The sequence below is a fragment of the Lutjanus erythropterus genome, chromosome 21 (genome assembly GCF_056507025.1).
Source record: "Lutjanus erythropterus isolate fLutEry1 chromosome 21, fLutEry1.hap2, whole genome shotgun sequence".
In the NCBI taxonomy this organism is placed as follows: Eukaryota; Metazoa; Chordata; class Actinopteri; order Lutjaniformes; family Lutjanidae; genus Lutjanus; species Lutjanus erythropterus.
The window spans coordinates 8,853,916-8,869,643 of NC_139337.1; the positions used below are offsets into that span (position 1 = coordinate 8,853,916).

At 39.3% G+C, this 15,728-nt stretch overlaps 1 protein-coding gene and 1 non-coding gene across 3 annotated transcripts in view; one reads left to right on the forward strand and one right to left on the reverse strand.

Moving 5' to 3' along the window:
• LOC146307270 (partitioning defective 3 homolog) overlaps positions 1-15,728 on the reverse strand; it is a 474,057-nt gene that overhangs the window by 418,861 nt on the left and 39,468 nt on the right. For both annotated transcript variants that reach the window (XM_084746851.1, XM_084746850.1), the window contains exon 2: positions 3,005-3,106. In XM_084746851.1, coding sequence (XP_084602977.1) covers positions 3,005-3,106 — 102 coding nt within the window. The remainder of the gene's footprint in view (positions 1-3,004; positions 3,107-15,728) is intronic.
• Positions 11,178-11,249, forward strand: trnaw-cca (transfer RNA tryptophan (anticodon CCA)). Its single transcript has one exon. It is a non-coding gene; the product is annotated as a tRNA-Trp (tRNA).

Genomic DNA, 15,728 nt, shown 5'->3' on the forward strand with positions numbered 1-15,728 from the left:
CACACACACACACACACACACACACACACACACACACACACACACACACAGACTGTTCCACTGGTGTAAGGTTAAGTTGTCTTGGCCCACATCCAGCTGAACTATGCACTCTGTGTCATTTACAGCAACTTCCAACAGAGCTGAACTACAGTAGGTCAGTCTCATGACCGTACCATCACTGTTTATTCTTTAGGATGATGGATATTGTCAAAGGTTGGACAGTATAGCGCAGGTACAGAGTAAAATAACCTTTAGAATATTACTATGAAACTGTACAGATGAGATCAATATAAAATTTGATGATATACAAGGTGGCCATGTGAATGAAATTCAATAGTATGTCATCTGATAGGTGTGATGAGCCCACACAACCACCAGAGGGAGCAGAGATTCACAGCATGAGAACAAAAGAAAGATAATGAAAAGGAGAAACTGCATATAGTGTATATGGGTCAAAAAGTCTTCAGTTAGTTTGGTGAAACTGACAGAAATAGAATTATAAGAGAAGCGAAGAGAGGAGAGGAGAGGAGAGGAGAGGAGAGGAGAGGAGAGGAGAGGAGAGGAGAGGAGAGGAGAGGAGAGGAGAGGAGTTTTTCAGACAGCAGGTGCAAAACAGCTGCCCTCCCTCACCCCTGATCCCACCTGATGTGTTACCATGGCACCAACCAACCACACAGTCATTATAAGGTGTGTAGATGCACATGCACACCTATTCTTCCTCTCTCTCATATATGCAGTTTCTCATTCAAGTACAAATGCACACAGATAAAACAAAAGAATCTGCGTATCAAACAGACTGACTATTCAGAGCAGCTGGCAGCTCACTCAACTTCTTTGAGCAAATATCAAATGTGGGAAATGTGCTTTTCAACATGAAACAGCAGCAGTTTATGAGGAGATGTTTTCAGATTTCATAAGACAGCCGTGGCTTCGTGACCCCCGATATCCTGAGAAAAACTGCTATGAGACAGGTATCAAAGGTAACACTTTCAATTGAAGCTCACATGTTTCATCACCATTCAGGAATATATTATGATGGCCCTGCTGGCTTTAAGCTCAGGTATCTTTGAAATGATGAAATGGCGGATGAATCATTCATGTCTATGGTCAGTAATTGTAGATGACTATCATTGTGATGTAAAAGTTCTCCCCTGGTAAATTATATTATTAACTACAGTACTGTTGATAGTTCAAATTCATTTTATTCATTGATTTATTGTCTATATCGTTTTGGACCAAGTGCACCAAAATGTTAACTGAATGCTCTTGGAAAGGACATATGAAAAACGTGCCATATGTACAAAACTGATTTGTGTGGAACCTGTTGAGAAAGTAGAACTTTTTCAGTCTGATCATGATTTTTTTATTTGTCTCAATTCACAATAATTTTGTTACTATAATACAAGTTCATTGACTCAGATGACCTTAACATTTTTGCTTTGAACTAACATAATACAATTTCCAGGGACCTGTTAACAACATAAATGTTAATGCAAGTCAATGATTCAGGCTGGTTGAAAAATGATTTAACCCATTTCCCACTCACAAAGACACCAAGAGGGGGTTACAGCTCACTAACTGGCCACACATGAAAGGCAAACAGCTTGTGACTCAGGTGTAGTCAGCACTGTTCCCATGGGAAGGATGCAGTGGGATTGTGGGTAATCATTTACAGTTGGTCTAGTGGGTGAGGTGGGCAGTGTGATATCATTCTGCCTCTGACATAGATTTTGTCCACACACTCTTATACTAGTAATACACACACCCTCACACACACATCAAAGCCTTGAACGCACCACAGACAACTACACCGCATCATTCAGCCTTCCACATGTGCAACAGCAACGGCTGCCAGTGAGTTGAAGTGGGTCTACAGAGAGCATGGTGGTGTACAGTAGTTTACTGCTGGGCAATGTTTTAGTAATGGTGAGACAGTAAAAGCAGACAGGTATAATCATGAACACATGTTTGTAAAACTCACTGTAGTTTGGCCAGCTTTAAAGGGATTTTGGATTATTTGATGTGGGGTTGTAAGAGATACTTATCGATAGTCAGTGTGTTACCTACAGTAGACGCCAGTCAGCACACGCCCAGTTTGGACAAGCAGAGAGGTGAACCAGCACGGAAGCTGAACAATGAACTGCTGTGAGCACGGTGAGCAACAAAAGTTATTTTAGTCATTTTAAAAAGGTCCACCTGAAAAAATAAATTCAAGTTCAAGTATATGATATATTTATAACATTTTCACTGCTGTATTTTGCCACCAGACAGCCTTTTCTTTATGAGCTAAATATTGTTCTCTCCAAACCAATCAAACTCCACAGGAGAAATCAGTAATTTTGTATTGCAGAGTTTGTGTTATTGTGTGACTTTGCTAAATACGAACTATTATTTTGAAACACTGAAGTCACATAATAACTTAACAAACTAACAAACTTAACAAACTAACAGATCAAGGCAGAAATAAACCAGCAACTCCAGTGCTCTGCAAAGGAAAATGATTTTACCTACAGAGTTCGATTGGTGTGAAGAGAGAAATAGTTGGCTAATATCACTGCAGTTTTCCATCAGAGAAGGGTGTCTAACAGCAAAGTAAAACAGTGAAAATATTCTAAATACAGCATACACTTAAATTTATGTTGCTTTTTTAGGCGGACCTTTTATACGTGGCTATATACCTTTTGATGCTGACCCCATCCACACCAGTGCATTGCTTAGCCTCTGTGTTGGCACCCCTCTCTGCTTTTATAAGCTCAGGGACTACAAACCAACATCCACTGAAGCTAATAGGCTGATTGTCAATAAGTGCCTAGTAAGCCCACTTCAAATACTCTGAACTATCCCTTTACACACAACAGTTTCAGAGTGTAGACACAACCAAAGCTATTTTCAGCAAGGAATAGCTGAATGGAAATAAGGTAACAAAAGTGGCAAAAACGGGGTTACTGTTGGGGAAAATAAATAAATATGGAAACATGTTTCTTTCACACATGCTGTGACTCACCCTGTCTTTGTCATCCACCACATCGCACAGCATGTCATCCTGGTCCAAAATGCCCCCATCTCCATGTTCCAACCTGTGGACCTGGACCCAGTAGCTGGGGTCCTGGAAGGAAAAAAAAGGGAGAGAGTATTAGCTGTGTAATGAGATCAGCTTTATTTGCACCATATAGACTCGGGATTTGAAGCCTTATGTAAGTAAAGCCATGAAGCATATTATAGCATTGCCAAGCCAGAGGAATTAGCAGCTTGGGTCTCCTTAGGAATCAGCTGATCTAATCACCATGCAGATCAAATAATGATCCAGTCAGCGGGCACACAGGCACTCTGACATAGTTATGGATTGACATCACGATGGCATTATTTTAATCCCCTGCTGGATGGCCTGCAAGATAAGCGTATGGCTCAAACATGTCTCCGTGTTGGAGCAGAGAAGAGAATAAGTGTGGCACAGACACAACAGGGGGTGTCATAGTTATCACTTCTCATGGTTACATTTCAATGAATAAAAGGTGACAACACTCCTCCACCCTCCCCCGTTCAGTTCAAAAACTGTCATGGCCTTTTTTGCATCAGCATCTGAATATCATCCATGCATACATAATGCATTCAGGTACAGCAAGTAGCACTCAGTGCATCATACAAGGTACAATCAATCAAATATGACCTTTTTAGAAGGGAAACATAAATAACAGCATTTCTCAAAACTATGTTAAAATAGTAATTATGTTTATAATAGTTGGTGCTTGGTAATGATCACAGACTTTGTCCATTTTTCTTATTCAGTGTGGCATCAGACAGTGTACAGCATGTAGTGTGCTACATGGACTTAAGGGCAGTTCAGATAAATAGTTTGACAAATGTAATGTGTAAACTGTATATGCCCATATGTCCTACCATGATATATGCAGTCCAGATAACTGCTTTTCACAACATTGTACCAGTATATTCATAGGACACACACTCATGTGAAGTGTCATAAATATATTACACAGCCGTTCACATAAAGGTAGCAGTAACTACAGAAGCAGTGAAGTTGGGAAAAAGCAGTTTAAAGTTTTCAAGCTGGCTGGCAAACTGTGCAACTGACAGAAAAGTTGTAATGTCCTTTTAAAAAAAAAAGGTAAATTTTTCAGGCTGGTTATTTTATTCCCCAAAACTTATTGCCTACATAATATCTTAAACACACTCTTCCTTTGAGTAATCATTAGGAAAAAATTAGGGCAAAATACGAAATCTATCAGCAAAATGTGTTTATTAACCTTTTGTCTATTTCAACTTGAATTTCATTTAACCTAATCTACAGTTCTTAAATAGGAAGGAAATAGGAAAGGAAACACACTGTCAGGTATTTGCATTCATACTGAGAGTGATACAGAAATTTTACTTTTTAAAATGTGATTTAAATGTATAATAACCACGAAAATCATCTAAATTACAGTAGAGTCAAAAGATTAGATGGCAGTCACTGGCACTCTGCTAAATTAGTTACCTTAAGTTTAGAAGGATAAAGAGGTGGGCATTTTCCAATACTGGTATCGGTATTGGAAAAACCTACTCATGAGCCAAAAACAATAATTTAAACATCACTTGATGAACAGTAAAGTTCATTTTGCACCCTTCCAGCTGTTGGGAGGAGTAAGCCTTTAAGGCTTTCTGCCAAAAAGATGTTGTTGTTGTTGAGTAGGGGGAAAATCATGATTTGGGTTAAAATAGCAAGGTTTCTTCCAGAAACTCTTGAAGACTAACTTCCCTCATGTGCCACCTTTCCACCATCATGATTGGATAATGGATTTTTCTTTTCACTCACAGATGACAGCTAGAGAGTTAGCTCAGGTTAGCTGTAGCCATCTTATCAGCTGTATAGTTTGTCTGTGGAGGGTGAAGTATGACAGAAGGTCATCAGGTTCAGAAATGAGCAAACCGGCAGCTACAGGGCTTTGGCTTATTTTTTCTGCTCACTTTTGTAGCCACTGCAAATTTTAAAATGATTTTACAGAAATTTGCCATAATATTATGTTATTGTTATGATAAAATAGGGGGGGAGCAGATTCAAGTCTTAACTGAATTTTGACATAATATAGTTACTGTGATTTGCCTTTATAGGGCAGTATAGTTGGTAGAGTAAACTACTGCATATGTAAAGCAGCTTCATACACGGTGTGACATTTTCTAAATACTGTAAATAGAATATTGTCAAAGATTCCATGTGTGGTGTGGCTGTTCGGTTTTCAGTAATAAAATATTTTAAGCATATAAAAACTTCTAATTTTCTCCATTTGTCCTCTGCCTTCCTCCCTGCTCTCCCTCAATCTGGCTTTGCCCTGCTCATAGCCTGCAAGCACTGAGGCATGATGGTCCAGTCAGAGACGGGCCTACATAGAAACCACTCAGCTCAGTGACTGACTGTCCCTCCTTCACTACGTTAGGAAAGAATCTCTTCGCTCTTTTGTCTGTATTTTATTCTCACCCTATTTCCCTCCCTCTGTCTCTTTTCCTCCATGCTTTCTCCTCCAAAACTGAGCCGTCCTTCTCGGCTCTGTGGTTAAATGCCTTCATGCACGGCTCTGTTGTACTGAACTCCACTGCGGTTCACCAGGCAAAACAGTCCAAAACATGAGGGGAATAACTGTGTGGTATTTTCCTTCCTTCTGAGGTTATTAGGAGGGAAAGGATGGCAAGTTTATTTGGGATGTTCCTGAAATACAAGACGATAAATCTGAAGCAAAGAGAGAATTAAATCGTTATGGGCTGATGAAAGGATAATGCAATATTGTAGCCTTAAGGAAAGACACAGACTAGATATAGGGTTGTTTGACAGAAACAGCAAGCTTGAAATCAGTCCAACCTAGAAGAAACATGAAAAATTGCTAAAACTACACTACAATACCACCACAAAACATACTGAAAACCCAGAAGAAGAAAGGCAGGGCACGATTCACCATCTCTGGAAGTCATTACAAACCACACAATGACCCTCAGCATTAAACAGGAAGAAAAAAAAAAATTTAAATGTTCAAACGTTGACATGGTCCATGTCTGTTTGGCACAGTCCTCCTCCAGACTTGTTTCTCCGATGGATTATGAGGGACAAATATGGTTCTGGGAGAAGCTCAGCCACAAAACTTAATCCCAGAAATACACTCAGGATGGAAGAAAAGCGTTTGACGTTGACAAACACCGTTTTGATGTGACTTGGCTCAAATGATGTAGGAACCTGACTGCACATCAACGGTGCTTTGCCTCCAGCAAGCCAAAAGAAATACTTAAGAATTCTCAGTTCAAGGACTCTTCATTACAAGAGTATTAGCAGAGAGTTCATCACTAACTGGGATTGGGTTGGATTTTGAGGCCTGTCTCTGAACACTTCTGGAGTAAAGTCTTTACTGACGCACGCACGCACACGCACACACACACACACACACACACACACACACACGCAACTAGGCCTACAGGGTTTTTTTCCCTGGTGAATACTTAATACGTAAGTATTAGTAAGACCGCTTAGGAAGACACAGCTGGTCATGTTAGCCATTTAGTTCATAAAAAACCCACAGGTCATACCTCCTATGTAGCCTACTATAGCATCATTCTTTCTTTGTCTGCAATGTGAAGACATGTGCTGCTGTCTTTTAATGCAGTATCCCTGCTTAAAATTTGGTATTTCTCACAACTCTGTTGTGACGCATGCAGGAGGATGCACGGTAACATTACATGAAGAGTAACTTTTCATCTCTCTTCTATTACAGAGAACGCAACACATGGCCTTTCAGTAAGTATTGTGCTTATTTAGCCACTTTGTGATGGACTTATGTGACTTCACTACCCATTATAGTATGCACCTTCTCTGGCTGCATACTAGCACTGGGAGAGACATCCTTCCCACTACGAATCCACAAGTCTAGAGCTTGTTAGGGTTCAGGTTACCCACAAAGTCACCTGGCAGCTTTTTGCAGGTGATAACTCGATGGTCAAACAATGGCATAACCATCAGTGCTGAAAAAAAACTGTTTAAATCAAGAATTGAATCGAGGTTTTGAAGAATTGTAACACCTCTTGTTTTTATTACTGTATAATCACCTGAAATTTAGAATTTTTGTGTTTTCGTTATCTTAGAATGAGCCATTTATATCTACAGAGGGTGAGGGTGCTCTCCCACAGAGTCAATCATGTTGTGCCACCATGTTTCTACAGTAGCCCAGAACGGACAAAACAAAGACTGGCTCTAGAGATCGCCTGTCATGTTTTTTGCCACCTCAGGTTCTTCTACATGTTTGGAAGGGGAGGGTCAGGTGAGCTGGTTACAATCTGCAAGTTCAGCACTAGATACCACTAAATTATAAACACTGGTCCTTTAAATATAAAGATTAATATCTAATTCATGCTTGCTAACATGGATATTCTATGAGTTTGGCAGCAGTGTACATTAGCAAATGAACTTCATGACATCTATCACATTTGAACACACATGGGCTTAATAAAATGTTGAACACATGTGGAAACCACTGCAGATGGACTGAAGAGAAACAGAGAAGGACCTTCCAACAAAGAGTGCATTGTGACAGAGTCATTTATATCACTGCTATATACAGTAACAGCGGGTAGGGAGGACAGCCATAGAGTTGATAAAGTGTTAGCACACTCAGCAGTCAACTTCACCTCATTTTTTTACCATCATCTCTGCTACTAAATCAATACTGTGCAAGTCTGGCTCTTGCTGTCAAGCGTTAGGACTTTTTTTACCTGTGTGTTTGCATTTCTCTTCAACTATAGATATACCTTTTTTAATACATAGTTTCATGCACTGAACGCTGTAAATAGAGGACCCAAGTCATCTTCTTTGTGCTGCCTTCAGCTAGCTAGTGGAAAGACAATTTCCACAATGAGATCAGTGTCACATTATCCTCAGTGATCCAAAAAGATATCGCTACTCTCATCATAAACAGACTGAAAATAACAGTCTTAACATTGTTGCAGCCTTGAGTTCATTTGTACCATGGAAATGAGATGTGCGTCAGAGAAAACCCACATCAGATTCAAACACCACGTCCATAATACTGTTGTTCTCAAGTGCAACCAAGTCTCAAGAAAGGGCTTTCCCTTCTAAGACCACACTGACACCACATCACCAGTCAAGCCCTTAAAATAATTTGGTGCATAATTCATTTTTAAAATAGAGACAATGGACCACACCGCATAATTTCATTAACAAAGGGACAAAAACCACAGGAACAAAACATATCTGAGGAGTACAATTGTTAAGTACAGCTTTGGTGGATAATCTGAGTCATGTATGTGTGGGGCTGGATGAATGAAAAGCTGAGTGAAATGTGAGAACAGTGCCTATCTGTCCACTTCACTGAGAACAGGAAGAAGGATTACTGACAGGTAGAAACCTGTGTAAACTGTGTTATTTCAGTGCGTTTGGGTCATGTACAAAGTGTTTCAAAGGTCAGCTATACAACTCCTGAATTACAGCAACTACAGCAGTCCACTGTGCCGTAAAAATACACTATTCATTTTAACATGTAAAAGTTAGCGTGCGGGCTACCTTAACATTTTAAGTTGACTGAATTCTAAAAGAAAAGTTGAAGTAATTTTGCAGGGATTCAAAACAAACGTTTCTAGTCAAATAAACCTGATACTAATTAACTTGTACTTGAGAGAACATGTTGAATAAGATATTAAGTTGAATCTGAATCTGAAATCTGAAGCATCAGTTCTTCATTTCACAGCAAGAACTTACAGCTGCAGATAAGATTTTAAGTTTAATGTTCTAGGGACTGAACTCAGTAGTAACCTTCATCATGGTCCATAGTGTTTTCAGTGATGTGAAAACAAGCAACCATGACATGGGGCTATATTAAAGTGTATTATAGACACACTGCAAGTTTTCATCATATATATTTTCTTCAAACCATTAAATACAGTCACACTGCTTTTTAGAAAATCTGCTAATATGCTGATCATATTTCTTTAGAAATGTTTTTTTTTTTTTACAGTACATTCACCTCATCATTTCAAGTCAAAAACTTTAAGCTTGAATAACTCATGTTTCTAAATTCTAAAGTCCTCTGAAAATAAATACTAGAAAATTCAAGTTTAATTAACTTGAATGAAAAAAACTTGCATATTTACAACTTATTGAGACAATATTAGTTTAGTCCACTCTGATCTCTGTATGAGATATGTTTTACAGTCATGGAACTATAGTTTACACTTTTGTATTTTCTTTGGTATACTGATAGGTGATAAGCTTTCCATGTCACAATGAAACCACAAGATATCAGGTAAGATATTACAACCTAAAATTTGACACTTGGCAGGCATGGCAACATACTGCAAGTACTTGCAAACTTTATAACCAAGCATGACTAATTAAGTTCCCCATCATATTACTATGTGACCACTTCTCAAATTTATCTTCGAAAAGTTATTCATTTACTGTCACTAGAGATTAAAAAAAAAAAAAACAGGAAAAAAAAGTAAGAGAGTGAAGGGAGCTACAATTCACCAGAAACTGCAAATGTCATGGGAGTAGCTTGAATTGTCTTCATATAACATTGCCAAATTCAACAGTACAGGAATGTGCAGCATACTTGGTTTCACCTTAATGAAATGAGTGTGGAGCAGCAGTAGTGGCAGTAGTAGTAGCAGATTAAATATCATGGGGATTATGTAAATAAAAGATTTGTTTACATGTGTCGCAAAACATGTAACAGTAGAACATTTAGAGGGATAGTTCAGATTTTGTGAAGTGGGGTTGTATGTGGTGCTTATCCATAGACAGTGTAGTGCCTAGTAGATGGCAGCTGACGCCCTCTCAGCAGCAGAAGTATCGGTGAAGGAAACTATGTGGACAAGGTAAGCCGCAAAAAAGTATTTTAGCTGGCTACCTAAAAAAGGACCACCTAAAAAATAAATATCAGTTTTACTTCCTTACCTTGCCATCAGACAGCCTTTTCAGACAGGAAACCGAAGATATACAAGTTAAATATTACTCTCTCCAAAGCCACCAGACTCCAGTGGCAAAAACAGCACTCTAACCTTACAGAACAATGGAGTTACTGGTCTACCGTTGCCTCGATCAGTCAGTAAGGGTGTGTTATTGTGTGACTTTAGTGTTTTAAACAGCTAGTTCAGATTCACCACAATCACACAATGACACAAACTAATTGATTGAGGCAGTGGTATGCAAACACCTCCCAAATTCTGCAATGTGAAATTACTGTTTTTGCCAAAGGAGTCTTCTGGCTTTGGAGAGAGTAATGTTTGGCTTATATAACTGCGATTTCTCATCAGAAAAGCAAATATTCTAAATAGAGCGTACACTGACTGCGTACACAACTATTGTTGATTTTTTTTAGGTGGGTCTCTTTTAACGGTGGGTAAAATACATTTCGCTGCTGACCTCGTCCACAGTAGTACATTGCTTTGCCACCTACTGGTACCCCTGCCTCTAAACGTGGGGGCATACCAATTGCCACCTACTGTTGGTAATACAAATAAGTGCCTCATACTGCCCAACTTCAAGAAACCTGAACTATGCCATTCATATACTGAAAAGGGACATGCAAATAGTGACCTGGTGCCTTAACATACAGTCACAGAATAATCCCTGCTATGTTGACACTGAACACGTCTGCAGGTTGAAAGACATTTGTATTCAGCAGAGCAGATATGAGCAGATAGCCAGGGTGTGCCTGTTTGTATTGTCCGTGGTCATTTAGCTCCTGCCACAGTGACCTGCTTAGTCACTTGTGAGCTTTACTCATTCATTCATACATTGGGAGAGTGACACACTACTACCCTAGTCCGATCAGGTATCCTCTTATCTGATCCACTGTACAAGGTGAAGGGAAACAGAGAGGTAGTTGTTCTCTGTGTCACACACACACTTGCGACATAGGCCCAGACAATAGCTCTCTTCACCCCATTATCTGTGTCTTTGTAGCAGAGAGGGTTGCCTGTTCCTGTCAGAGACCACACAAAGACTGGTGCCCCAGAGGAAACTGGTGGAGAGAGGGAGGTGTGTGTGAGAAAGTGTGAGTAAGAAAGAGAGAACATGTGCCTGTGTGTGTTTTATGATTGCTGCATTAGCTCCTGCAAGTGTTACAACTCCCACAGGGGAATATCAGCAGCTAGATGTTCATCTCAAATTTCCAGAGCTGCAGCAGGACCTTGTGGCGCAACGGTAGCGCGTCTGACTCCAGATCAGAAGGTTGCGTGTTCAAATCACGTCGGGGTCAGAGCTTTTCAAAGTCTCACACACCTCACTGCAGCTATGCATTCAGTTAAAGTTAGTTGCACAAAGCATGGAAAGTGAAATTCCCTTCTAAAACAATGAAAGCAAAGGAAAAATGCCAGTTGAGTATTAGCAAAGATAACAATCAGATGTGTTCCTCGTTAGTTAGCATTATGGAATGTCAAGCATTTGGAGATGATCCCACAAAGACAGACGAACAAGCAGCAGTTTACTGAACAGATGAAATGTGACCGTGTTTGTCATCTGCTACAGATGGCATCAACGAGCTGTTCTGTAAACTGAGAAAGTGGGAGAGATGTGATAAGTATGCAAGAATGAAGAGTCGCATGGAAGAACAATGCTGTGTTCATCATCATCGTATTACTGGTTTAATGGCGTTGCAGAAGTGCAATGTCATCAGTGTAGTATGTAACAGCTAGAGAAAACTGTGTATTTTCTACATATCAACTTATCTTCACACCTACATGTTTCAATTCATTCAGAGTGAGAGTGATGTGTGTTCATGACAATTTATACCAGGCTTATATTCTGATTCCATTCAGTCCTTCCATTCCCCTATTTGATTGAGTAACCTCTTTCTGCTCATCCTCATGTATGCAACATTTCACACAATAAAAAAAAAATGATTTGAAGAACTTGTTTTATGTGAAACATGTTCTGTCCTTAAGTTGTTGTGGAGCTTTAAATTGTAAAACCTATTTGTAGAAGATCTGCCATTTTAAAATTTCAAAATAGATTAACATAAAAACTTTATGAAAAAATTCTAAAAAAAAAAAAAAAACAGCGCTACAAGCTATGGGTTTGGGCAACATTTGTCAGAATGGGGGACACAATTTGACTATATGCTTTCACAAGACTATCCAGTTGACACAACTATATGGTGTTTGACTATTTAGACTTGTCCTCATGAAAGTTTGTGCAGATCAGTTTGCCTGGAAGATGTGTTGGATCAGTGGTTTGTATTGTTGCCTCATAGCAAGTGGGATCCTATTTTGGTCTTTACTACAGCCAGCTTTCCTGCTGGTTAATAGAGAGGACAACACACAGCTGTCTGCTCTCATAAGACTTTTCAACTCACATACTTGGTGGTGATCAGACCTCAGGAAACTGGAGGGTAGTGTAAAGTAGGTTTCCTGGCAGGTGCTTTAGCTCAGCTGTTAGAACAGCTGCCTCCCAACTGAAAAAGTATAAGGTTCAAACTCCACTCTAACCAAAAGCTAACACATCTGCGGGTTAATAAACACACCACTGATCTTACACTTACAGCTGGTTGATGATTATTTGCATTGTCTTTCACATGAATCAAGCATGAGAAGATGTTGCTTTTCTTAATTGTGCTCTGGTTTTCCAAAAAAAAAAAACATCTAGGCCAGTGGTTTTCAAACATTTTTGTGTCCAAGGAACACGAAAGGGCAAGCCAATATCTCAAGGTACACTTGTATTCATATCCATGCAAAATAGCTTCCATAACCAACTTAATCAATGGAGACACCAAGTAGCCTAGTAGCCAATCAGAGATCCTGGAATGCATGTTGGGGAAAAACTCATAGGCAGTAATCAATCAGGGCCTCTGATGTGTAACACTCCGTAATCATTCACATGGTAACTGCGTGAAAGGTGAAAACTGGGGTTTGCTTTGACCAAACATTTTTAAAGATATTTTTTGTGGGGTATAAAATTTGCGTACAAAGAACTGATGTGGTAAATAAAAAAAAATCTGTTATAACTTTTGCATAGTTGTATACTGCAACAATAATAATAATACAGTTATCAGAAAATCCCAAGGCACACCTGGACTTGCCTCACGACAGTTTGTGAACCACTGGTCTAAACATCTATTCTTCAAGTGATGAAGTGGTCCACAGTGAATAGTGTGAAAAAGAGCAGATAACTACCAAAATCTTGCTAAATTCTCAACAGGTCATTTGGCAAGAACTGCACAATCTCCAGACTTTCACTGCCTGAGTAAAGAGCACAGACACCACCATTAAGCTGTGACCTCTGACCTCCGGGAGTACAGACCTCCCTGTGAATCACCAGTTCAACCCAGTAGTTCAACCTCTCAACCTCCCACTTTCAGAGTTTGCCTTGTGCAGCATAATAACAGCTGTGATTTATGGAGTGTATGCTCTTTCCCCTGTGAGTCATAAACACCAGTGTCACAAACCTTCTCTGCTTCTTTAGTGCACACACTCTGATAGACACATACCCAAGCTCCTTATCTTTGCCAGCATGTTCACTGCTGCTACCAGGCAGGAGAAAGTAAAACAAATGCTAAACAGAAGATATTGGACAGTAGCTAGCTAGTGCTACAACTACTGTGAGGTTACAGGTAATGCTTATATTATTTATGCATGCATAAAAAAATAAAAATAAATAAATAACAGGGTAAATCCTGGGATACATCCTGAATGAAGAGTGAAGAGTGTCAGTGCTTCACAAAGATTCTTTCCCCACATACAAATAAAATTAATTAAAGCTACTACAAGGAACTCTCATGTTTTGAAAACTTTTTGAAAATTAATGTTAAAAATAAAAAAAGATACAGGCTCATTTAATCTGATTTAACAGATAATCCAACCCAGTAGCAAGCATTAAGAATAACTATATAGAAATAGATGATCTTGTCGTGGGTGGCCCTGTTTGCTTATGTAGGTCATATAGAGGCACCAGTATTAAACTGAGACTGTTTCATAACCTGTTAAAAACTTACTTGTAGTAGCTTTAATATCTATGACAAAACAATGGCAGCAGAACAATGTGTGGTTGATGAAGAAAACATAATAAAATAGCTTTAAATAATGCTCATTATCATTAAACAGCTAGGCTTACTAACAGATTCTTTAATGGGGGTCCAAATAAAGAATAAAAGAATGAATGATTTATTAAACTGTGGGGCTGACACTGCTATTTCATAAAGAGCTAATTACTGGTTGTTTATAAAAGCCTTCTTTAGCCCTAATCGACCCAACAGACGAGTTGGCTGGTTGACATCATATGTTGAGGGAGAGAAACTCCCGTCTGTGGGAGGCAATAGTTGATTTTCCAGTTTAGTTTAGTTCACTGGGTTTGTTTTAGTTCACTAAAATAGACTGAACGTCCCTCTGGGCCATAACAATTGCTACAAGAGGAAAACTGCAGTCCCAAACTTTGCACAGCCTGTCTGTGTGCAGGAAGATAATAATGTACTAAAGAAGTAGTACACTGACTGAGGGAAGCCTTGCACTGGTATTCCTCAGAGACAAAGTCACCTCCGGGGTCTCTGCATTATTGATGCCCTGCCTGCCCAAACCGACCGCAGCCTGCAGAGTACAACACTGAGATATATGACACCTCACTACACACATACATGCTGCACTGCACACACTGGAGGCCTTTATGTCATTGAGCATGTACGTAGTTTACAGCATGGTACAAAGAAACAGTATTGGAGACTCAAAAGCTGGATTTATTAGCCATGAATAACTTTTGTGGTTTTGCTGGTAATTAAGTTTAAAAGATTTTCACACATTGTCCATTGTAAGTAGCAGCAGACGGAATTAGGTAATTGGGCAGCATAAAACTTTACAACTTTGTTTCTGAGAGAAAAATGCTCCACTCCACCCTGACAGAAAGAGAAAGACAGCAGGACTCACCCACAAGGCCGGGGAAAGAGGAGGGTGACTGCTAGGTAGCAAAAATCATGTTCAGCAGTTTGACTTTACTATTTAGCCAGCACCATAAATACTCGTTGGTCAAGTATATATTTCATTAATGTACAACACCGGTTAACTGTTGCTGCTAAGTTGCCCACCATTAGCCAGCAAAGTCCAGGCAAACACATTCAGGACAGGCACATGGATATCAACCTGCAAGGAGAGCTAGCACTGCTAACATTACCTGCACTGTGTGGCAGTTAACATTGGGCGCAGGTAAACACTGTGGTTACCTGTGGAGGCTGTGATCCTACTTGATCTGAAAAGCAAACTTGAGTGATAATCATGTTTTGTATGATAAAGTAGAATGTGATCAATGGTTTCAAATTATTCATAATACAGCCAACATTTTTTCTGGACTATGTTTAATCTGACTGATTAATACCATTTACTCAATTTTGACTGTTTTCTGAGTGTTTTCATACTTTTAGTCTGGTCAATTTGTCAATGGGGAAATTAGTCAGCAAGAACATCCCAAGACCTACCAAGAACTATCTGATTCCTCTTTGGATAAATCATGTTACATATCAATCATTCATTTGAACAATGAGCTACACTGATACTTCAGTATCAACAGTTGGACTGTGCCCAATACATTTTCAGACACAAGCACAAATGAGCATTCAGGACAGTTATCAGCCTACCTTGGCAACGTCTACATTATTGGCTGTCTGCTCTCAAAAATGGGCCAACTACAAATTCACAAAGTCTCAAACTTCACTGTTTTTTCCCTAATTGTCATTGTTCCAATAAACAACAAACTTCAT